Raw genomic sequence first — 25,797 nt, 5'->3', positions numbered from 1 at the left:
AGATAGCTAGTGGGAAGCAGCCGCATAGCACAGGGAGATCAGCTCGGTGCTTTGTGACCACCTAGAGGGGTGGGATAGGGAGGGTGGGAGGGAGGGAGACACAAGAGGGAAGAGATATGGGAACATATGTATATGTATAAATGATTCACTTTGTTGTAAAGCAGAAACTAACACAATGGTAAAGCAATTATACTCCAATAAAGATGTTTAAAAAAAAAAATCTCAAATGGTTTCTGTAGCCTCCAAGTTCTAATTTGTTTGGACCCCTGGCTATCTTCCTGGTATTATCTCTAAAATCCTCCCTTTTACCCACATGCTCTGGGCACACTGTGCCTGAACACCTTAAGCATAGCTCAACCACAGGGCATTTGCACTTGCTGCTGCTTCAGCCTGAAATGCTTTCAATTCCACAATTACTCACCTGGCTCACACCCTGGCTTGATTCATGTCCCGGCTCAAGTGTCACCCTATCAGAGAGGCCACCTTTGATCAATGAATATAAAAGTAGCATTGCAACTTACTTTCTACCCCCACCCTTGCTTTTTGATTCATTATAGCGATTGTATAACTTTACATGCAAGTATATTATATGCTCATGTATGTTTAGGGTCTGGTCTGCACTAGGATGGAGGCTTTTTGAAGGATGGAGGCTCTTTGAAGGAAGGGCTTCTCTTAACTTATTTAATGCTATGTCCCGAAAGCCTAGAATAGTTGCTGATACACGGTGATGACCCAAAACATATGAATTAACTGAAATGAATTTCCAGCTGTTCTATCAAAATAAGTCATGTGCTTTTCAACCTCCATTCTTGTACAAGACCCACATTCTACTCCAACTACAATCCCTAGCCAGTCCTGGAAAAGCTCCAGTGAATCACAGCAGCAGGGAGACCTCGGGTCGAAGAGAAGGGAAAATCATCTTGCCCTTTTCACCATCTCCTGCAGAATCCAACTCATTATAAGTTTCTTGATGTTACAGAATGAGAAGCCTTTGGTGTGTTCAAGGTGAATGAGACAGCCACATAAACACATGTCTTTCAGGAACGAAAATCAGAATGAAACAACCAATATTGCAGTTGGAGCCACTGACAACGAAAACACATTCCCTCGTAAATACAGTCTCATAAACCACACATGCTAGTGAGACATGTTTCTTCTATGTGACTAGCAAAGCAGAATCGACGTGTTGGCATCTACAAAAGACCCAAGTAAAAATAATCACTTTTCTTTTGGGAACTGAGGCCATCTCTGCCCTCATAGACAGCTGTATAAGAATAACGCTTCTTTATAAGAATTTCAGGTATCAAATCCATCAAGCCCTCCAAACAGACTTTAAGCATCTTGTTGATCTCTTTTTCTCATTTCCATAGAGATAAGTTGCCTTTCTGGGTCAAATACTGAAATCCAGGAGACAGCAGGGTTCAATTAGACCCACCCTAAGGAGTGTTGTGTATACTGGAAGGGAGAGCTCCAGACAGCTGGGCTGTTTAGGGTGTGGGTGCCCTGGGTTTTTTCCATCATGTGGGAAATAAGAAAGACTTCATTGAAACCATGAGTCACAACCTTTGTTGACTGTGCAGTTCTGACTTTTCATTTTCATTCTATGAGGAGGGTGGTCTGGCTGGAGTTAATTCACATTTGATTGATATGGGTGTCTCCTTTTTCATGCTTGATTCGAAATTCAGAGTTCAAATTGAACCTTATGAAGCATACAACGTATTATTAATATGGCCATCAAAGCAACAGGGATATCTCTCTCAATTTGAAATCTGATCAATAGCAATTCATTAAGAATTTACGGAGCAGCCATCCTAAATTAGACAAGGTAGGTGAAAACACTCTCTCGACTCAGGCAAACTTTCATTGTCTGCAGCCTCTTTTCGAAATATTGTGTGTGGACCACTTGCTTATTACAAGGCAGGGTTTGTTAAGTCACGGGGCAAAATCCATATCTACGTCTTAGGTGGTAACTTCGCAATGTTTGATCTATGATGTCAAAATAGAACCTAAGACACACTGGAACATGCATACAGATTAACAGGGAAGACAGAGGCTCTGGACCACCAGTATAGCCACAAAGGATGTTCATTAACATTTTCAACCAACCTTCTTCCCCACCCTGATTTCCCCTTTAGTTGCATGCTTCATTCTCTATAGCTTCTTCAAACGTTAAATGTCGCGTATCCCAGGAAGGTTCCCCTGCCACCCCCAGCAAAGCAACCCCCCATCCTCTACTGTTAGGCATTAGTGAATGCACCACCTCTCACAAGGAGAAACAGATATGTGAGGCTAAAGGCTGGACGGAAAACAGCCGAGTTTTCAAGAAAGGAGTAGGCTGGCGCTTTAAAATATGAGCATGCATACCTCAGGCACTCCCAGGGGAAGACTGTAACCCATTAAAAATATTGAGTCCGACCATCAGTGAAACAGAACAGAGAGGGCTGGGGACGTGTTCCTAGTTCTCCATGCTTCCCTGATCTCTCTCTTTTTCTCCAAAGACTGTAAGCAGGGGGTGAAGCGTTAGCAAACACGCCTTTGTTCACCGCGCGCCATTGATCACATGTGCTTGGTAACAGATGAATGTCTTATGTGTCAGGCTCCGTTTAATGTATGTTTTTGAAGGTCATGGCACACTCAATGACATGAGAATGAGCTGTCACATCCTCCCTTGTAGACTAAAAGCAACACATTGGTAAGATCTCCTAGACATTGTTTTGGTCAGAGTTTAGGCTTCAAAGCAAAAAAAAAAAAAAATGTGTCGTTAGTTAAGGCACTCACCTATCTTGACATTTAATCAAGTAATTCCATGCTAATGGAAGTCCAAACATAACTGTTCTGAACCACATCAAAGCAAAAAGACAGGCGTTATTTTGATGGACACAATCATGCAACTGTGCAATTTCCATTGGCCAATGCCCTGATTTCAAAAACAGAAGACTCTGTCTCTCTCATGTCCTGCTACTTGTAGTATGTTTTAAAAGAAAGAACTAGAGGATCTTTAACTAATGGAATAAAGATCCCCTTCTTATAAGACAGAGATAGTTATATTCCCCAACGCCTCCAGCTTTATAGATTCGTTCTTTGAGGGCCTATAATATATACCAGTCATTCCATAAAGATCCCAAATAATCACATAGAAATCTGAGTGAACCCAGACATAATACGTCCAAAAACATAGAAGTCCCATGACTGTGTCCCTAAATCTCTCCTGTTTAGTATTTCACCGTAAGATTATACCATAAGATTTTATTGCGGCTTCATTCAATATAGTGTTACTTTTCTGGATCATGTATTATTAAAACTGGAAATAAAATATCCAAGTTAGCAAAATGTCTACTGTCTTTTTAGACAGCAGAGCCGAAAAGCTCCAGCTATACTCCAAAGATATGACTTTCTTTCTTTTTTTTTTTTTAAACTAAACTTTCTAGCGTGACCGACTGCAGCATGTGAAGGAAAAAAAAAAAAAAGGATACTGGGACTTGGATGGATGCATCAAGAAGTAGCAATGTTTGTTACCTGCAGAGGTGTTACAAGAAATTTCATCTGCTGCAACGAAGACGAACTGATTTCTGGAAGAGAAGATAAAATTCACAATACTGCTCGCTCAGGGGGAAATGCTCTCTCTGCCAATTGGTTCGATGTATTCAGATGAGGGGGAGGGAAGGGTGCTGCGTTTGGATGTTGCAAGGAAATGTACTGCTCTCTGTTGGACCTAGAGAGTCTAGGAAGATCATGAAACAGGCATGCGGGGGAACCCTTCAACAAAATCATGATGATGTCAGAACATGGACCATGTATAAGCTGTTACACTGAAATATTAATTATGTGTTGCTAAAATGTCATCATGCCAGGGTATGTTTCTAAGGCTAGGGCATTTCAAACTGAGCTGCTATGGATTTCTAATGCTCAAAGGAGACTACACTAAAAAAAAAAAAAAAAAAAAAAAAAGAAACAAAATTAGACTATCTATTAGAAAAAGAGTATACTGCAACTAGCTAGGAAAATCATAAAATTCCAAACCCTATTATTATAGTATAATATCCAAAAAAATTTTTTAAAGGAAAGAAAAAGCAATGCTGTCGTTTCTGAAGAGTATGTTAAATGGTGTCATGTTATGGATAATAATTTCCTCACCAAATGAGGCTTGCTACATAAAGAAGGTAAGAGAACTCATCAATTGAAATAAGCCTTGTCTTGCCAAATTATTTTTAACGATGCGGTATTAAAAAGAAAATAGAAATGGAAAATGCTGTTTCACTGTGATTTAGTAAATCCAGAAAGATGATAAAACTCTCTTAAGATGTTTCCAACGGTGCCATTTCCACAATGTAATGTGTTCTAATTCAGGGGTACTGTCTGTTTCTCTAGAAATAAGAACGTCTGTGTCAGGCAGATTACAAAAATGTCCCAATGAGATTGGCTAGGCTCTTAAATGCCTCAGAAGCAGGAGTATTGAGGCTTCTAATTCTCATTTGTTAGATTTTACTGTGCATAGGAATCATCTAGAACCCAGATAAATGCATTTTTGCATTTTGGTTTGATTGGTCTTGTTCCAACATTTCAAAAAGTATCTAGTGATTGAGCATCCCTTAAAACATCTTAAGAAAGTTTTACTATTGTAAGAGGTACACCCTGGAATACAAATAGAGCTACCATTTGAAAATTCACTAGAATTTAACATTCAGCTGAAGATTCCCATCATTGCCACACCAGTGAAATCTAAACAAAATTATGCATGGTCTGAGGATAGCATTTTTTACGTTTCTCATCCACATAACAAAAGTCATAACTAAGTTCATTTATCACCTCTCTTAAAACTATGAAAGTTAGCGTTGATGGATGTTGGCTATCTTTTTGCTCTTTTACAAACTTTTTGGGCCCCATCGTTATCTGGCATCGACTTTTCAAGGTTTGAGGAGAAGTAAAATTAGTATCCCTGAAAATGAAGATGTTTGGGTTGAGTATCTGTTTTGACTTGCTCACCTAGGACTGACTCTAAGACACAGACAGCTCAAATTACATGTATGATATTGTCCGGTGGACCAAACAAGTACTTTGGAAGGACATCTGTTTCTAGCACGATCAAAAGAAGAACTTACCGTAACCAAGAGCGGTGAGCTGGTTTATCTAAGGCGCAAGCTCTTTGGAATAGCCATTCGCTTATCTACGAGGGGGGCCTCATTCGTGAGGCGGCCCTATCCCATCCTTACTCGCTAACCCTAAATGCACTTCTCCCTTGAGTCTCTCTTCTGCATTTTCCCTAAGAAAGTGTCCAGCGTGCTAGACTCGCGGAAAGCCGTGGAAGGCAACCAACATAGATTAAAAAACGGTGATTGGATGAAGAGGGAAAACTTGTAAAAATGCAGCCTACAAATATGATTATAAAGCAAGGAGACCCTTTTCTTTAATTGTACCAGATTTTTAGAAATTGTGATGGCTGTCCTTCATAGCACTCTTCTTTTTGACATGATATACTTACTCTTTAAAAAAATGCTACACTTTCTCCATTTCCTTCTTTTTTGTTTTTGTAACCTATATATTTGGACTTTTTTTAGTGTCTTTGATTCCTGGGCAAATTTCTAAACAAAGGGGATTACTCCCATTGATGACTCACTGTCTTCAAAAGAGTTGGCGCAGATCACCTCCAACTATCAAATCGTCTACATCAAAGTTTAGAGAGTTATCACCAACATTTTAAAGAATATGCCAGGGGCTCTGCAGCAGTGCCAAAAGAGGGGTATAAACATATTTGTAAAAAAGTAGTAATCCATTGGACGTATCAATTCTGTACTGACTATTTTTTAATCCACACAGGCAATCCCACTACATCCAAGGAAGGTTACCCTAACGTCTTAGAAAAGTGCATTCCTATAAAGCTCATTAATCCCATGGAGTGAGCCTGCGTGATCACCCCTCCCTCTAAACTACCCTTTCATCAGTTGATTATAAGTACAATTAATAGGAAATGCCTGGCAAATAATAGCCTGGTAAGAGATACCCCACATGTCAGGCCAACAGAGGAATCTGGGTAGAATAAGGGGCAGGTTTCATTGTGGTGTCTATGTCTCCTCTGTTAGGACACTTTTATATACAATTCTGTTTCTCTCCACTTGAAACGGAAGATAAACCATGTCTTTTAGTCTGCCCATAAAATGATATGACCCTCTGGGTGAAATTATTTACCCCAAATGACCAGAGAGAGGTATGATCAACGAGATTAATGACCTAGCAGAGAAGTCTGCTGTTCCCAAACTGTCAGGAAAACTTAATGATCAGAGCAACCCAGGTGTGCTCTGGACAGGGGGGTCACCTCTCAAGAGGGGAAAGGAGCCTGGCACGGGGCCTGTCCCCTTTTGCTAATCCTAGTCTGCTCTTCGCTGTCAACCCAGGCCTGAGGACTTAACTTCAAATGCAGTTGGACCTTATTTTCAGCAAACTGCTTTGTGCAGTGGTTGTGATGATTAAGTCTGGCTGAGTCATTCTCAACCTTGGCTGGACAGGGTAAACAGCTGGTGTGCTTCTAAAATTCCTAGTGACCAGTTAAATGGGCAGCTCTGTAAGTGGGTCTCAGGCATCAGTCGTTTCTAAAGACCTCCAGGTGATTGTATTATGCAGCCAAGGCTGAGAAGCGCTTGTCTAGCTGAATGGTTCTCACCTTGGCTGTTCCTAGATTCATAGGGAGAGGTTAAAAGCAATAAAGCCGAGCCCTACTCCTGAGGGTCCTGGCATAATTGTTCTGGGACTGGATCTGGAAAGAGGTAGCTTAGGAAATGCTCGGCAGGTGCATCTTATATCAGCCACAGCCGGGAAGCACTTGGGGATGGTACAAATGCAGATTGGAAGGGGGTTGGATCACCAAATCTCTTGCAGATTTTGCTTCTTTTGCAGCTTCCACTTTGCCACCCGCCATGTTGGCCTCTAAGACAACCTAGCTGTGTGTTTGCTGAGGATGCCCAGGAATGGTTACTTCTAGTTTCTGAAGACCTTCTAAAAGAATGGGCTTTAAACCTCATTTCTGCAGAAGCTGGTGAAAAGTGGCCATAATATCATGCTCTCTGTTTTTGCTTCCTCCCCTGTTCATCTTCTTTCACTGTCTCCAATGGATATACTCAAGTTCATCTAGGCAGGGTCTTCCCATTTTTTCCTAGTGAGTCTGCATCTAATTCTCTTTACCATTTTTTTCACCTAGAATTCCTCTCTATTTTTGACCTCTCCCTCTACTCCAGAACTTCTCAAACTTCCCTGAAGACAATTGTCTACAATGTTTGTTAAATATATAGATGCCTGGGTTTCAACCCTGACCACCTGCATAAGAATTTCCAGGAGAGAGGTCTGATCATCTGGACACCACTCATACCTCCTGGGAGGGAATTGTGGTTCTAGATAATTTTCTTTACCATGGAGAAATTTGAGAAATCATGCTGAGAGATCTCCTGCAAGTTCATTCTCGTTTTCATTTCAAAGCCCACCTTTCCCAGGAAGACTCTTAGACATAGGGAGGCTTTGTGGGAGAAGAGAGGATTGCTAATTTAAGAAAAATAAGGAAATAGTAAATTACTGAGCACAAGAGAGGAGGCTGTGTTCGTCTTGACTCTTTGGAATGTTGACACCAAAGAGCCACCACCTAAAGTTGATGGAGCGCTTATCCACGACAGGCGGTTGCCAAGTGCTGTGCATATGTATTCATTCAATTTTCCTTACAATCTCTCTTATCCCCACGTTCATAAACGAGGAAACGGAGACACGGAAGGTTATGTAATGTGAACAAGATGTTACGTGAAATCTGGACATTGTTGGATTGGCTCAAGACTCTGACTCATTTTTTTTTTTTTTTTTTGCTTAAATATAAAAATCATAATAAAAATATTTTATTTTTATTATTTTTAACTAAAGTATTCACAATATTTATTTTTAAATAAGTATTTGTTTACAATAAATAAATATTGTAAATAACAATTTACAATATTTATTTTTAACTAAAGTACTTACAATATTGATTTACAATATTATATTAGTTTCAGGTGTACAACATAGTGATTCAATATTTTTATAGATTAGACTCCATTTAAAGTTATTATAAAATAATGACTATATTCCCCTGTACTTTATATCCTTGCTGCTCATTTATTTCATACATAGTAGTTTGTATCTCTTCATCCCATACCCTTATCTCCCCCCTCTCCCTTTCTTCTCCTCACTTATTCTCTATATCTGTGAGTCTGTTTCTGTTTTCTTATATATATTCATTTGTCTTGTTTTTTAGATTCCAAGACCCCAATTCCCATTCACCCTCTAAGATTCTGCTCAGGGATGCTCACAACAGACGGTATTGAGTCAGTAATGGGTGTGGCTTCTCTGCGGAGGAATTGTCTAACATGGTCTTTCTCTCTTTTTAATATATTACCAGACTTCATGATGTTTTATGATGATTTCCATAGACTGACCACCCAGACTGTGGATCTGACTCAGCTGGTGGTGCATTTACATGAGTCCTGTGACTTGCCATGTTATCCTTAATATCCCACTTTTCACCTTCCGTGAAATCTCATCTCTTGGCAATTTTCTTTTCTTCTAAAAATCACCCACAGCTGAATCCTAAGAGTCAAATGAAAATAATAGCCAGCCAGTGTTGCTGGAAGGGGTGTGAGAAGCTAGGTATCAACAAGATACAGAGAAAATTCTGGCATGGGTTGGGGTGGAGGGAAAGGCCAGACAGGAGGTTCTCCCATCAAATAATGCTGGCTTTAAGTTCTACTGTTAAAGATTCTGGTCATTTATCATTCTTTGGCCTCAATTCTTTTTTGTCACTATTGTTACACAAAACTCAGAGTTGGTGCCATTCATAGCAAGTTTCCTTTTGTATCCAATGCTAGGAATCTTCAATCTAACACACACACACACACACACACACACACACACACACACACACACACACACACACACACTGATATGTGATTAAAACCCTCCTACAGCCTGAGAAGTGGGTCTTCTGGTCTGGCAGATGGCAGGTCCAAGATGGCAACAGGACTAAGTCAATTTAATTCTATCTGTAGTCTCCAGGGCATCTATTAGTTGTAAGACAGAGGTTCTCAAACCTGACTGCCCATTACAATCAGCTAAGATTTTTGAAAATATAAAATACCAATCACCAGGCCATTTTAAAAAATATAACATACCAATTACCAGGCCCGATCATTAAAGGACAGAATCTTTGAGAGTGGTACCCAGGCACAGGTATGCCTGAAAAGCCGCTCAGGTGCTTCTAACGTGTCTGCCAGCATTGAGAACTAATTTCTCACTGTACAAATATTCTCTGAACATATGTGCCCCGACTTCGCAGGAAATAAGAGTTGTGTCTTCTGTTTTTTTGTTTTGTTTTGTTTTTAATTAAATTGCACTAGTGTTGGTCTCCATCACGGGGAATCCAGCCTTAAGTATTTCCTGAACAGTTAAATATAACATGCAGAAAAAAGGTGCTCCTATTAAAATTCTATTTGGTGCCTTTGCTAAATTGTTTACTGGTGTTGTTCATTCACTTCTCAGATGGTTAAGGAGGGCTTACAACGTGCCGGGCACCCAGCTAAGCTTAAGGGATTTGATGCCATGTTCATGGCATGTAAATCACTGAGGAATATCTATACTGGGCTTGGCTATCTCGAAGCTCATAATCTAATTAATTATATTTCAGTTTTATCACCTTGAAAGGGAGACCGATTTGCTTGTGATCAGTATTTTACCTCTTTCACCCCGACTCAGTTCTAAAACTCTAGAATTGTACAAATCCCATTCAGATTCATAATTTTCCCTGCCCTGTTGTAATTTATATATATATATATATATATATTTATGTGGGTGTGGGTGTGTATATATATATATATATATATAGAGAGAGAGAGAGAGAGAGAGAGAGAGAGTATTGTGTCATATGTACTTCAAGAGGCCATGGCCAATTGTAGAACTGAGGTGAGGTATAAAGAAACAAACAAGCAAGCGAATAAGCAGATTGACTATAGACTCCCCTGAAAGGGTCTATCCTGGTATTTTTTAATTTTAAAAGGGGACTGCATTAACACCCATTCAAAACTATTTTATTGAGCCCCAGTTCCTACTGCTAACACTGCACACATAAAAATGTTTAAGTGCAAAAGGAGTTAAGTACTGTGAATCTGTCCCCAATGTGAATATTCCATCCAAAATCTGAGTTTTAGAGATTCAAATGCAAGGGCATCTCCATTTCCTGGAGACCTTGGGGATAGTCCACTTCTGTAATTTTAGTATCTCCAACATTTAATAATCTCCCCGGTTCCCACTGTACCACTTTCTTGGCTAAAGTGAAAGAGAACTGTGAGTCTGGAAGCTGGGCCTGGTCACATACAAGCTGTGTTCCAATAGAAAAATCATTTCACCTTTCTGGGCCTCAGTTTCCTCATCTGGAAAATGGGAACGAAAATAGCACCTACCCCTCTTAGATTTTTGTTTGTTTCGTACAGATCAATGAGAACATGAATGGGAAAGCACTTTATCTGGGGGGAAAACATCATGTATTTTTCTGGCTACATGGACTCATGAAAAATATAGGCTTCTCTCTCCCCACAAAAAGGCCTGGTGTTTGTGTTGTTAAGTCCTGGGCTTCTGGGGTTTTAGGGCAAGTGGGAGATAGTTAGAGCCTTTCGAGGTTATAGGTCATTTTACAGGTGGGCTGGAGCCTCCAAGGAAGGCAAAGTCCCACCTCAGCTTTGGTTGGGCAGAGGAGCTTCTCATGTGAATGGGTGCCTATCACAGGGTGGAAATGGGGCCAGCAAGTTCCCTGAACAGCATACGTGTTCTCTAGGGGAAGCAGCCCTCATATGGCTGAGGGGCTCCCCGAGCTTCTGGAGGCTCAGGAAGAGCAGTGGGTGTCCAGGCTGAGGCTCTGGAGGATGGAGAGGCTACGCTGAGAAGGTCTGGGTCCACTTAGGAGTTATGTGCAAAATGAAGTGAGCTGATGGTAGAAAGTTCCCTGGGGTTCCAATAACCCACTTCCACCACAGTACTGGACTTCTCACCAAGCGCAATGGGAAAAAAGGGCAGCATCGGCAGATTTAGTTTGACTTTTTTAACTCTTTAAATCTAAAGCCATGTTGATTTGGGGGCTGCGTTTACACTGGAGAACTCGTTGTTTTTCCTAAGAAGCTGATGCATCCCTGACAGCCTGAGCTCCTTCCTCCTTGGACAGAAAAGAGAAGCAATAATCCAGGAGAAAGATGAACAGAAGGACAGGCTGTTTGATCTCACGGTTCCCAGCTGCTTCTTCCTTCAATATTTTTTGGCCCAATGTATTTTTTTCCCCAGTTTTGAGATATGGTTGACAAATTAAAATTTTTATAATCAGGTTGTACATGCGTTTTTAAAGGTGTGCAAAGTGATGATTTACTATCCATGTACATTGTGAAATGACTTTGACAATCAAGCTAATTAACACATCCATCACTTCACAGAGTTAACTTTCTCTGTGTGTGGCGAGGACACTTCAGTTCTACTCTCTTAGCAAATTTCGGGTCTATGTATTTTCATATTTCTAGGATGGAAGTCAAGACTGAAAAACAAAACACCAACAAAAAAACTTCTAGAGTCAAAAAAATGTTTCTGACTCTGAAAACCTGCTGCCACAAGAAAAGGACTCGTTTTGGGGCCAAGAACAAAACAAAATATGCCTATAGTTTAGTGATGCTGCTGGTAATAAAAATAAGGAGGATTTTTATGTTGAGGATGATGCTGATGATAATAATATCCTGAGGACTACTCAGTATCAGTGCTATTCAAGGAGCTTTTTCTTCATGACCTCAATTAATTCTCACCACAACCCATGGAGGCAGGTACGATTCATCAGCCCCACTTTAAAGATGAGGCAGTTGAGGGTCAATTAGCCTGCCTGTACTACCGCGTGTAGTAAGTCACTTACTGAGATTCAGTCTCTCTATACAAATCTCCGATCACAGTCTGTTGGTGAATAAACAAAGATTTGCCAACACATGCGCCAATCAAAGAATAGATACAAAGAGTATGAAAGACCCTGCTTTACATCTTGGTCAGACCAATGACAGGCTGAGGAAGGCACAGGTTCCCAGAATGTTAGTGTTATGGTGGGTCCTGAAGATTGCCTCATCTAAAAATGATTTGCACTTTTAGATGGATTTAATTTAATTTGCTTGCTTTTGCCTGTATACATCCAATGCTTTCAAATAACCATATACACCCTAAAAAAATCTGTCATTAATCAATTGAGTTATTGATAACGCCATGCTTTCTCGCCACCTCTTTCAGTTTATAAAGCAATGTTCACCTTCGTCTCTTTCTGATTCTAACTGGTGTTATGCTCTCCCTTTAGCAGATGACAAAATGGAGGCTCCATAAAGGTAAAAGAAATCAGATGTGACTTTTCCAGGGTACGTTTTACAACAGTGTGAGTTTACAGTATTACACAACCAATGAGGAGATATTAGCGGGGAATAACTTTCATTATTCTTGGATCTTTGGAATAAGAAAATGATTATTTGTGGCCCTAAACTAGTTGAGGGAGGAAGTCACAACAGAACGGATTGTGAGGGATACCCAACCATGGACAGCTCTTACTTTCTCCTTTAGGAAGGGAGAGAGCAGAGAGGAGATGTTTACAAAGCAACAAGTTACAATGACCAACTCTCTTACATGTGGAAGATTTGTGGAAGGAGAACTCAAGAGTGAACATTATTTACTGCCTATCGGGGTAGATAGAATTGAAGCACCTGGAGAATGGTGTTTCTCACAAATCACCCCAGGATCTTGAAAGTACAGATTGTGGTTCAGGTGGGGCTTGAGATTCTGCATTTCTCACAAGTTCCTGGTGGGGCCAATTTGGTTGGTCTGGGAACAATGCTTTGCAGAGTAAGGCTCTAAGGACCCTCAAGATGAACCACTTCGATCTTGAAATTTTAGAACAGAATAAGGTAAGTGCTTCTTTTCCGCTTGTTTGTTTTAGGTCGAGACAGATATTGAATAAACAATGAAAAGAACAGCAGAGAAACTGTCATTCTGGGAAAGCTGTGGAGCTAATATTTTCCAGGAGACATTTTTCAAGTGTCCCCACCCCCACAAGCTGGGCTACTATTCTAGTTACTAGAAGTGGTCCACAAACCCTCTAACAATATAGAAACGGCAGGGGGGGGAAAAGTCCCTCAATCTTTTAATGCAATCAAATTTCAAATTACAAAATTGGACCATGAAAGGAGATAGGGATTAAAAGGATGCTAGAAGCATCGAGAAATACTAGTTTTCTTTTTAAAGGGATTCCACGGCTGCAAAAACAGTGGGAACCACCGTTCCAGGTTATCAGATGTGTGATGTATGTCTAGACTCTCAGGCCAACACATTTCAATCTAAGTGATTAAGATAAGGGAAAAGGGTGTTTGTTTGGCTTTGATTCTGTCTCATCTCCCCACAATCTAGTGATTTATCTGAACATTAACACATTATAATGTGTAAGAATAAGCCTGGAAACAATGACAACATGGACAAGTTAGTTCCTCCTCAAGCTCTTACCTACCCAACTACTCTAAATTCTGATAGCGGTCCTACTCTAAATGTTTTGTATGGTAATTCAAGATGAAACGCACTATGATTTGGAGGAGAATCTAATTCCAGAAGAATAAATCACTGTGATTCACATCAGGGAGAAAACCATGAGAAGTCATTTATTTCTGTCCAATGACTGTTCACAGGCATGTATTACACACAAATATGAAAATAAAAGAGAGGCCACATTTAAATAGAAGTCAGTTCTTCTGGAAAAGAATTAAAAGTTCTCTTCATAGGTACAAAAGTCAGAACTTGCTTTGATAACGTTAAAAGAAATATTAGAAATTTTTAAGTGAAAAGTTCCCTCTTACCCCCAAAGATAGATTTTCTAGCATATCTGATAGTGATCAAAAAAATAAAAGGCAAAGTGGAGCAAGTTTAATTTTTGTCACATTCACGAATGCTTCCTCACTTCAGAGTCTATCTACTGTGTGTATATTCCCTTCTACTTGACTGGAATACTGTCTTCTACGAGGAAATTTCTTTATTTGCAACAGAAATGGCTCATCCAGAGGCTTCTGTGTACAGGTCCTCATCGGAGGTTTCTGACCAGCCTCTAGAAAGCTCTGGGCTTTCTCACCTGCTTCTAAACCTTTCACAGCTGAAGGACCCTGATGGCGCTACTGAAAAGATAGGTTTTATTTGCTTTTTTGTGGCCTATCAAGTCAATGATCTGCAACCCAAAAAGTATGTAATTAGGCCATGATATGACCAAAGGAGTTGTTATATCTTGTCTTGTCACTGGCAAACGTGTCTACCCAAATGGCTGTGACAGCTATGGTCTATTGGGTTTGGAATTTCCTTTAATATCTCCCCAACTCCTTCTTGGTCCAGTCTGTTGACTATTACAGGCTTGCTGCTTTTTTTAACTGCTTCAATTAAATTATATATTCATCTGGCAGTGCCTAACAGTTGTTAAGAAGCCGTTAAGATTATGGACCAAGGGCAAATAGTTCTTGAAACAAAAACTTGAGCACTTTCTCATTTAACGTGTGTGGTGTGTGTGTGTGTGTGTGTGTGTGTGTGTGTGTACCTGTCTGTAAATTAAAAAGAAGAGAAATTCAGGAAACACACTGATCAGTAACAGCCATATTACTTTTCATCACTGAGAGCTTTGTGTCCATAAACACAAGTTCCCCAAATCACACTGATGCTACCAGCAAGAGCTCTACATTCCCTCCTTCACTATCTCTGAGCCATCTCAATTGTTAGCAAATGGAATCAGCATCAACCTGCAGAGCGGGTTGGCAGAAAATATAATTATCTTAGTTATCGTAATTTGTTTGGTGAATGTTCAGTCAGAACTATTGATCCATAGGGAAAAATAAATAAATGAGAGCATGAAATTCCATTCCCTTTTTAATCATTAAGTTATCAAGTTGTGTCTTAGGTATGACTATTTGAAGCTGCAAACGTGCCTTTGCCCTGACTTTGTAACAATAGCACAAGGAGGTAGAAACAGTCCAGGACCTGGACCGACAGACATTGGACTTGAAGCCCAATAGTGGGATTTCCCAGAGTGTATATCACCCTGCCTGGACCTGCTTCTCCTATCCACACACTGGTGGTTCTACTTAGGATGACCACACATGTTCTTCTTGTCTTATGACAGTCCTAGTTGAAGCCTGCTGTCCTGGAGTCATTACTACCAGTGCATCCCTTCTCTGTTACGCTGTCCCATTTTAAACGATCATTTCAATGTCCCATTTAAAACGATCCATTTTAAATGATCATTATATGGGTGCCCTAACTATACTGCTTACCTGATCAGGTCATTTGTTCCAATGTTTTACATAGTACCTGGCACACCAGAGACACTACAGAAAAAATTAACTTCAAAACAGAAATCTACGTGGTGAAAAGATTTTAAAAAGTGGCAGGAAACATCATCTAAGACTGCTCACTTTAAGAAAACCTGACATATCAAAATCTAAACTTTGGAGGACTGATCAATTGCGGGGGCTTACGTAGCCAAAAAAAAAAAAAAAGCATGTTTTTCCGTTAAAAAAATGCAAAACAAAGCAAACATAAATTATTCTTGGAACTCAGTGGATTAAAAAGGATTAGAGTTGCATATAATCCTACCTACTATATTTTTAAAGTCTTGTCTACATCATAATCAGTTGAGTATATTTGGTCATTATCCTCCCTAAACTTTGCTTGACTCTGTAATCAGTTAAAGAAACAACAGATTCAAACCCCTGGATTACAGAGATTCAGGTGGAACTGAAATAACCCAGATATTTTTGGTTTCCTCCAAGCTCACTGTTGCTACCCAGATTTAAAGCTCTTAATGGACTATGTTATGGGAATATGAAATAAAATATGAAAAATTGGAATTTATGACTATGAAAATATAAACATGAAAATGAAAACAAGAATATTTTATGTACTGCCCTTGATGCACTGAATATTTCATAGGCAGCGTCTCAAAACTTCCAAACCACTCTGTGAGGTGGAATCAATATACCCACCACAGATGAGGTGATGGAGGGCAAAGAAACGACTTCTCAAGGTTGCTTCACTAAGATGCAATAGAGCCTGGGGATTAAGGGCATAGACATTAGCTCTCAAGCTGAGCTGAACATCGACTTCACCCTTCCCCAAGCTCGTCTTCCCCATCTGTACCATGGCGGTCAATTTAATATTTAGTGCGACAGTTCAGTGACTGTCTTTGTAAAGCACTTAGAACACTTAGTGCTATCACGTAGTAAGGACTCCATACATAGCCATTGTTATTATTGCTATTATCATAATTATTTTTATCGTTATCACAGAGAGATGAACTCCCAGGCAATCCCTGTTTCTTTCTTGTTACCCTGAAGCTGTCTAGAATAATTAGCTTCCCTTTCTCTTCCTGAGGGGATGCTGAATCACCAAAAAAAAAAAAAAAAAAAAAAAAAAGAATCAGTTAAGAAAGTAAACTTTAAACCAAAAAGAATAAGAATATAAATAAAAACAAGAAAATATTATATACAATACTATGTATGAATATATATTTCAACCTGGTGTTCTAATTTTAAAGACTGGATGTACTTTTCTGGGCACTGGGGTACAGAAGGATATAAATAAACGCATTAGTGACTCATTTTTATTACAAGTTCACAGAGCATCATTTTCTTTTCTTAACTGCAGAACCCAGAAGAGCTCATCAGGATGAGTGAAAACAGTGGAAAAGATTAAAAGCTAAAATCAAGAACAACTTCAACAGGGTACTATCAATAAAAGATAGCGGAGTAACTATTGCTGCCATGTTTTAACTCAACAGGTTAGAATGTGAGTCCAAAATAGCTTCCTTCTGACCCTGAATCCTTGTCTTAACTGCAGATCTATCCCCTCATGAACTAAGCCCTCAGTTTCTCGTTCATCTGAGAATACTATTCTTGGCATCACCAAGTTTTAGAATGCTCTCACTCTATTTTTTCACCCGTGGATTTCTCAAAAAAGATTGAAAATGTAAATAAAATAGAATAAGGAGTCTATCGTAGAGTTGCCAACTTTTACTTTGCCAAGGAAGAACATTAAAAACAAAACTGGATAAAAAAAGAAGAAAGCAAAGCTGTTGTCATCATTTCATACAAGAAAAGCTATTTTTAACAGCATATGCGAAAGAAGCATGGGTAAAGCCTGGCCATTCCCCAGACAAGGGAGTTGACGGCCATATTACATTGTCCGTGTTCTTCTCCTGTCCTGGTAAATCAGTAAATGTCATCAGGTCTTGAGCTGGCCAAGGGAGCTAGTGTTTCACACAAAGTACCAGGATAAGATCTTGAAATCCCTCCTTACACACATCCACAAAGAATGGGTGCAGGGGCTTGTGACTGCTTTTTAATCAGAAACAGTTTCAACCCTTATCTAACTTGGTTCACATAAGAGGAATGGGGAAAACAATGAAACTTCCTGCCTTTCTCTGCTTTGCATGGTCTACCCTCATTAAGGGATCCACATTATCCATAGATGAAGCTTTCTATATTCTACTCCACAGCAAGAAAAAGTAAAACTGTTAAGTCCCTAAAGTATAACAGTATTTTAAAAATTAACCTTACTTGTTGTAAAGGAGAAACTAACACACTATTGTAAAACAGTTATACTCCAATAAAGATGTTTAAAAAAAAAATTAACCTTTCTATCAAAAAAACCCTTAAATGGTAAATTAAATTTTACATTCAGGGGGCTCATATGCTTTATAGGCTGGCAACCCCTTAATTTTTAGTCTATATGATTTGGTAAGGACTCCACATAAAATGGTGTATCACTTTAAATGCAATTATTAGCCTTATTTTAATGACAGCATTTCTCTATTATTTAATCTAAATCCAGGACGTCAAAAGTCCTAAAGTAGAGAGGGAGTACCCACATAAATGGAAATCAACTCAAACCCCTTTAGTTTTTCAGTTTAGATCAAACTAAGGTTGTACGTAAGGATTTAGCTCTACGTCCTGTAGTTTAGCTTACGATGAAATATTATAAGAGCATAGAGATTGTTTTCCTATCTGTCTATACTTCCTTCCTTCTTTCTTTCTTTCCTTCCTTCTTTCCTCTCTCTCTCTCTCTCTCTCGCTCACTTTCTCTCTCTCTTTTCCTTTCTTCCATTCTTCCTCCCTCCCTCCCTCCCTTCTTCCCTCCTTCCCTCCCTTCCTTCCTTTTTCTCTCTTCTCCCTTTCTTTCCATTCATCCACCTAACCACCTATGTATCTATTTATCTATCATCTATCTACCTTTCTATCCATCCATCCATCCATCCATCCATGCCTCCATCCATCTATCCATCTATCCATCCACCCATCTATGCATGTATGTATCCATCCATCCCTACCACCCATATAATTTTAAATAGTTGATCTACAGATCAACCTCTCCATGACCCCAAAGACATGACTACTTATTCCTATTGAGTTTTAAGAAAGAACTACTAATCTATTTCTCTCTGAGATAGAACCTTTTATTCACAGGTTGTGAGTATCGCATTTAAAAGATGTTCTAGCATGGGGCTTGTGACTGGCTGATCTTGACAAGTCCTGACCTCCTTGTATTAAGATTTACCTAGATACTGTTATGAGTCCTCCATGAGGTCCTAAGGCAGAAGTGTGTGTGCGTGTGTGTGTATGTGTTGTGTATACACATATTTTTCCCATATGTATATGAATAATATATATACACAACACACACATATATATGTATGACCATACATATATATATTTCAAGTGCGGAGAGCAAGATAATTGATATTATGGCATTTTAATTGGGTTTCCACTAAGCTGAGCTATATGAAATTGCCAGTATTGCACCATGTGGGGCACACAAAGGTAGCAATTTCATATGGTACAGTCTAACATTGCCGATGAAAGTTAAAGGTCTCAAAAAACAAACAAAAAAAGGTAGAAAATAAAACAAACAAACAGAAGCCTGTTGCTTGCGGTCTCTTTTGCTCAGTCTAGGGGCACCTGTATGGCCAGGACTACTACTGTATGTCAGAAGCTGCTGACTTTCAGGGATCTTTACGGAAATGCATGTCTTACATGAAAACAGTGGCCCAGGGTAACTATCAGGGCAACTGGATCGTCGTGAAATCTTGGAGTGAACCACTTTATTACCTTCTTCTCTAGCTGGTCTGAATTGAGTTCCCTTCTGCCCTAATGTGGAGGGCCATTTCCATGCACTGGTTGTTAGGGGATGTTAGAATGTTTAGCAAGCAGGACAAGCATGACAAAATGTCTGCCTTTTTGGCGCGGTAACATTTTCATCAAAGCAGTGTACACATCAGACATATTTACCCAAATATCTGTAGCATAATTCATGGAAAAGGAAATCTCCCCCCGCCACCACCCCTCCGCCTCCCAGTCTGGCTGCTCAAAGATGCAACAAGGACCAAGTCGTGGACACAAAGAAACCGAAAGCCAATCAATAAAGAGAAGCCTGTCCCCAGGCTTAATTCAAGCAAGCCATTCATTGAGCTACTGTGATGATGGACCTGTCAAATCCAGAACATACCACGAACACATCAGCAACACCAAGTGGCATGCAATGACCAGATGACCATCGGCCCCACTGCCATGCTTTGATTGGTTCAAGCTCAGAAAACCATCTCCCTTGAGAGTTCGGACAGTTGGCTTTCCACAAATCAAAGTGAGATTAGAAGTAAAGATTTGAGGTGAGGTCAAAGGCTTACCAAATGTTTCCTAAATGCCAAGGAAAGATGTTTGCCTATTGTCATTCAATTCATCAGTAAGACTATAAAATTACCTAGTCCACTCAGGTCTTTTTCTTTGGGGGAAATCTCTGCCCACACCAGATGGTCTTCATTCTGGAGGTCAGCATTCAGAAACTCTCAGGGTACTCCGAGATAATCACCATGTGATCATTTAACCAAGAAGATGTTGGGTGGGGAGTTGCAAGGTGGCCGTCAAGGACCTTCTGGCCAGTCCTGAGGTTACTGGAGTTCAAGATTTTCCAAAGGCCCCTGAATCTTTAATTTGATGAGGGCTTAATTTGTGCTGATAAAAGGTAAAATTCTACCGACTGGGGACATCAAACTTCTTTCGCTTTCAAGACGTCTGAAGAGTGAATCTCATGACTAGAGAGAAAGTTTGTTGCAGTTTCTCTTTTGATCAAGTTGACAGCCAGTGAGCCAGACCCAAACATTCTCTATTCCTGCCGATTTTACTTCCTATTTTGAAGGAGTTTCTTTGGGTTAAGAAGCTTTTCTCTTTGTCATCCTGCCTTTCTTCTAGAAAGTAGGAACTAAGAGTCTCTCCCTACTGATATTACACTGTGACTGAGTAAAAAGAAATGATTACACAGCTGCCCTGAGATAATTCTAGATAACTGGCATCTTAATCTAGATTCGAAAGCTATTCTGATCATTTCACAGTTTCCCCCAAATATGTGTCTTCTCTAAAAGGGTCTTCCTTCTCTTTACCTGCTTACTAAAAATAAAAGGAAGTACCACCATTTCATAAATACACTTTACAAATCAAACCAGAAACATCACTTTAAAGATTGTTTTCTGGTAATCTACCTATTACTGCATTTCCCTCAATGCAATATTTCCATACGTGGCAAGTGTCTTGCTTATAATAAAGTGAAATAGGGCTAGCAATCAATTGCCTCAGCAACCAAAAAGACCTAATGTGCAAATTTCTTTAATGAACAGCAAGAGGCCAATTATATGGACAAGAGTATATTTAGTTGGTTTCTTCAACTGAAACTATTACACCAAGGTGGGAATTGCAGAGTTAGTCAAGATTTACCAAACCAAGAATGAGGGCAATTTTTCAGTAGGACATGTTGCCAGTGAGAAATCTTAATAATATTAAAACAACAGATTTCATAAATACATTTGCATATATGGTGCCCCCAAATGCAGCAAAATTTTAACTTAATTTTTAAGATGACTGCAAATAGAGATGGCCAGATTCTCAAGTAAGTCTATCTAAGAATAGTATTAAACATTGTTTTTTATTTTCCAAATGTCTAGATTGGTTTTATTAAAGAAAGCAATTTAAATTATATATTTGTAATTAACCTTTTTTTCAGCTTGGGGATAGATGCACTTATACTGAGAAGCAAGAAAAAAAATCCAAAGACATAAATCTGTTTAAGATTCTTATAATTATGCAGCAGGCTAAAGTTACTATGATTATAATTATATACAAAGTGGGTGCTGGAGAATTTAGCATCTAGAGATATTTTCATAAAAATAATTAAGGGTTGTAGATGAACCACATTACAATTGATACTTTGTGAATCTTCAGTGTGCAGAATTTAATAGCATTAAGTCTTTTCATTTGTAGAATGATCTTGAGGATTTCAAGATTGTCATCATTTTTATTAGCTTTTTTGACCCTCTCAATTTCCCTAATCTAGTGTCAAAGTGTATTGAAGACAGCAATTTCTATAAAACATATTTTGCATCCTGGCAACTGATGATTGGGTAACTGGATAATTTAGGTAATTAGAACTGCACATTGACAATAGTTTGGGTTCCTCTGGAAGCTCCCTCCGGCCTTGAGAGCTCGTGATGGCTGTTTATAAGAAAACAGGAATAATACCTGCATACATTTAGACAACAGATCTCAATTCTATCTTGCCAAAGAGCCATTTTATTACAAGTTTAGGCAGGGGGTTTTCAAAGTGAGGCTTTTTGGGTTCAGGAATTTCTTTTGCTTTAGTATACCTCAGAAGAAGTCTGTCGTTACAATGAGCTAACGACACATCTTGTGAGAAATGGAATGGAACTGCAGAGAAAGCATACCACAGCAAACCAAGATGAGGACTGAGTCACAAGAGGCCAGGGAGGAGAACCAGTGTCTGCCGACACTCCCCATTCTCGAGTCCAAGACATCGCCTGCTTACCTGTCGGACCCAGCATGCCTCAGCCACACATGCAAATTGGTACCATTACTGTTTTATTCATGAAACATATTTTTAAATTAAAGGAGTCATTACCCAAAATAAGCACCCCCCATGACATTTGGGCATGCAGAGCATCTGAACATTCACATTTATGTCCTCAGAAAACAGAGCCAACAATTTGCATTCAATATGGAAACGCACACTTTTTTTTTTTTTCAAAGCACTTATACAAAAATAGCCGTGGCTTGCCATTTCAGAAACCGAGTCATCTGTTAAGCCTGGGTAACGCGTAATAGAGCTCCTCCATCCCCCAGCCTTCACCCCCGCCATCCAATTCTGACTTCTGCATTTCTTAAACCCTTCCACTGCCAGTCTTAACATGTGGTGTGCATTACAAATAAATGTTGGCTTCTGTTCGTAGGAACGGTCATTGGGCATTGCCAAAAAGAACGACTCTCCTTATGAATGCCAGATACACCTCCCCCATTCCTTTGGTTTGGATTTTAAAATGCAATAAGGGGAATGCTTTCCTGGATGTACAAAGATGTAAAAAAAAAAAGGGAAACGGGGTGCTGAAAATCCAGGTAAACCTGCAGGATCATCTCCTGGTTTTTGTCCTATGAGTTAGATGAAACCAGGGTCTTACAGAGAAGACCATGAGAAGGTTGTACAGGGAGTATACTTTGTGCGTGCAAGGTGTGCTGTCAGAGGAATTGAGATCTGGAAAACAACTATGCACGGACAAAATGTATCACTATCTTTGTGTCTCAGCAGAGAGGGCGAGTGTGTAGAATGAGCTAGGCGTCACTGTGCATCCTCTCTCTATGTGGCCCCCTGTTGACCTTCACCATGAGACCTAACTTTTGGGGTGCTGCCTCCCCAGCAGTCATGCATTTGCACCAAGACCAGACGAGAATCTCGTCTGCCACGAGCTAGGTTAATTTCCAGGTAAGTGTCAAGCATGAGAAGGAAGGCCCTTACCTGTCACTGTAGGCAGCAGCAGTGGCAGGGGTGGGCTGGGCGTAGCGATATGCAGCGTAACCACCCTAAAACACAAGGAGAAAGTGGACTTAGGAACGCAGAGGAAGCCAACTCAGGGCGCCCGATTGTGAGACCACATCGGAACAGTGGTCACCCACCTCTAACAAACTAAAGTGGAGGTTAATGAAAGCTTAGTAGGAAAACACGCCAGAAAGATGGGGGGTGGACCACCAACCCCAGCTGGATGTTAAAGGTTAGCAGTTGTAAGCATATCCCAAAGGGACAACCCAGAGACCCTTTGAAAGAGATGTACCTACATGTTAATTAACGGTAGTTGTTTTGGGGTGGAGAGGATTATGGGGAATTATTTAAATGCTTTATATGCTTTGCTGAACTTTCCAGATTTTCAAAGATGAGTATGCTTTACCTTTACGTATCAGCTATTAACTTACATTTTATTCAATCTTTGATTACTTCCTTAAAAATCCAATATTGGTCAAGCTAATGCCCTGCTGTCTTACTTTGATATTTATTTTAAAAAATAAGATAACCCTTTGATTGAAAGTGTATTAGGCATCTCTTGCACGTGTAGTTGTTCAACCCCTAAAGCAGTTAAAGAAGACTGTCTCCAGCTTTCTAAATGTCACGTAATGATTAAAAAAAGGAATGGTGAGCAATTAAAAATTCTGTCTTTTCAGCTAAAGATATCACACTGGTTCAGATGGAGAATTTGTTTGGTGTGGAAAATATAAAGTCTTCCAATTTGTAAATAAAATCATTAGGAGAGAAGAAAAATCTGAGAAAAATAATTAACATTTAGTTGTATGTACCAGTAATTGCAATTGTTCAGTTAAGCAGAGGACAAACAAATGGGCATATTCTAAAGGAACTGTGTTCAGTGGAGCATTGATTATCAAACTGTGAAAATAACAGAGCTCCTTGCTCAGCAGACCACAGCGATACATCAACCACTGTCGAATGATTTCAGCACAGTTAACAAGCAGGATCCAGTCTCCACCGATAACACAGGGACCGTTCAGGTTCTAATTAGAATACATAGTCCCATAATCCTCTGGGAGAAGGGTTCTCACCCTCACTGTAAAGGGGCAATTCAGGACAGACTGCGATGTCAGAGAGCATCTAACAGCATAAATAACTGGTGTGATGGGGGGATTTAATGGTAGGGTTTTGGGTGAAGGAGTTCATTATATTTGACTCCAGGTATAGGATAGAAAACAGATGAATGAGAAAATTGCAAGAAGCATCTATCAAAACGTTCTGTCATTGATTGTCGTTTATTTCTACCCTTTGCCAATCACAGCTGACTTTCAGAGCAAATTCGCTCTTACTTACACAGCAATTCCAAAAAGCTAGTTTCTCCTTAATCAAGTTCCTTCTTTGGATCATGCTAGAGAGGATACCTCCAAGACATGCTGACAGATAATCGCCAATAATTTGGAGCCAGTATTTAAAAAAAAAAAAGTCTCCCTTGAAAAACAATGTGAAAGTTAAAAAAAGAGGTCTGAGCCAGACACCACCTGGTGTTCCAAACACCATGTTCTCTAACTAGGAGCGGAGAAACTCATTAAATGTGCTGAGGAGATGGAAAACCAAAGCAGTTGTCACACCCAGCACCAAGCTCCAGATACAGAGTGACGCGCTGAGGAATACAGACCGATGGACTGAGGGAAAATCGGGGTCACCAGATTTCTGGAGCCATTCTTTTCATCTGCTTGCCCATCTCTTCAGCTTTCATCACGCAGCCATAAAAGACACAGGTGTGCAGGTATGTATGTTCCTGAACTTAATGAGGAAGGGAAGGGCTGGCATTGGCTTCCTGATTGCTAGGAGGCCTTAGCTGTAACCAACTGAAAGCTCTGAATGGAGAAAGTTTGAGTGTGTGTTTTATTTTTTCTTTCACTTCCAGAATGGAAAACAGAAGTTACTGCAAAGTTCTTTGCATCAAGTGCCATGTCAATCAATCATGCCTCGGTGACTGTGAATTTGGTCCCAGTAAAGATTTCTGGCCACTCCTGCTTGCAAACCTTCTTTGAACTCTGTACGACTCCCCCAACTTCTGCAATGTTTTCCATCAATGGAAGGAGGTAGCAAGTTTGATAAGTGGGAAAAACTGTGGCAGTGCAAACAGAATATACCTAAAACAAACCTCACTGACTATTAGGTTGATACTTATTGCATGAATCTAAAATGGATGTGTATACACCTGGGATCCTTCAGAGGGACTTATCTATGAAGCTTCGGGAAAGATCCATCCTCTGTATGTCTGCATAATGACTTGGCCATTTAGAGAAAATAAATGTGCGTTTCCATGCAAGCCAGGCACAAGTGGTCAATGTCCTGACACTTATCTTTGTTATTTAAGAATGTGTTTACAAGTATTCCTGATTCATGAGTCAAGGTCATAGTTTGCTAAAGTCTGTGGAACCAGTGGAGAGATTTTGACCTTGGTCAGTGATCTTCTTGCTGTCCAGTAGACCTGATGATATCAGAAATGTTCTATATCTTTGCTGCTTGTTCTAAATGTCTACTGAACCCTTGAAATGTGGCTGGTACACCAAATGGAGTTTTTGATTTATTTGGGTTCATTTGAATTTAAATGTACACAACCACATGGGGCTGGTGGCTACAGTATTGGACACTCCAGGCCTAAGTGATACCTGAAATATGTAATAATTGGAAAAAGAAAAGGACTGGATGGCTGGATGTCACCACATCTATACACTGCATTGTCTTCGTCCGCTATTTTTCTTCTGTATGAAATCCATTTAAGGGGAAAACCAGAGTTGTGTATGAACTCCGTATATGTGTTCATACACTGTAAAATGATCAAAAAAATACAAATTGCTT

The 25,797-nt window shown here is 39.7% G+C and overlaps 1 protein-coding gene across 41 annotated transcripts in view; it reads right to left on the bottom strand.

Moving 5' to 3' along the window:
- RBFOX1 (RNA binding fox-1 homolog 1) overlaps nucleotides 1–25,797 on the bottom strand; it is a 395,937-nt gene that overhangs the window by 15,744 nt on the left and 354,396 nt on the right. For 15 of the 41 annotated variants that reach the window (XR_003682855.2, XR_003682859.2, XM_028498770.2 and 12 more), the window contains 2 exons: nucleotides 22,930–22,994; nucleotides 3,517–3,569 (listed from right to left, as the gene is read on the bottom strand). The exons of 2 other annotated variants lie outside the window; for them this stretch is intronic. Coding sequence is in view for 27 of the 39 variants with exons in the window: in XM_028498770.2 (XP_028354571.1) it covers nucleotides 3,517–3,569; nucleotides 22,930–22,994 (118 nt within the window). In the remaining 12 variants the exon portion in view is untranslated. Of the gene's footprint in view, nucleotides 1–3,516; nucleotides 3,570–22,929; nucleotides 22,995–25,797 lie in introns of those variants that run through there. 24 more of the 41 variants (XR_008619184.1, XR_008619185.1, XM_055090222.1 and 21 more) reach the window with 5 other exon arrangements.

Source organism: Physeter macrocephalus, chromosome 14, assembly GCF_002837175.3.
Source record: "Physeter macrocephalus isolate SW-GA chromosome 14, ASM283717v5, whole genome shotgun sequence".
Classification (NCBI taxonomy): domain Eukaryota; kingdom Metazoa; phylum Chordata; class Mammalia; order Artiodactyla; family Physeteridae; genus Physeter; species Physeter macrocephalus.
This window is presented reverse-complemented; position numbering and strand designations above follow the sequence as displayed.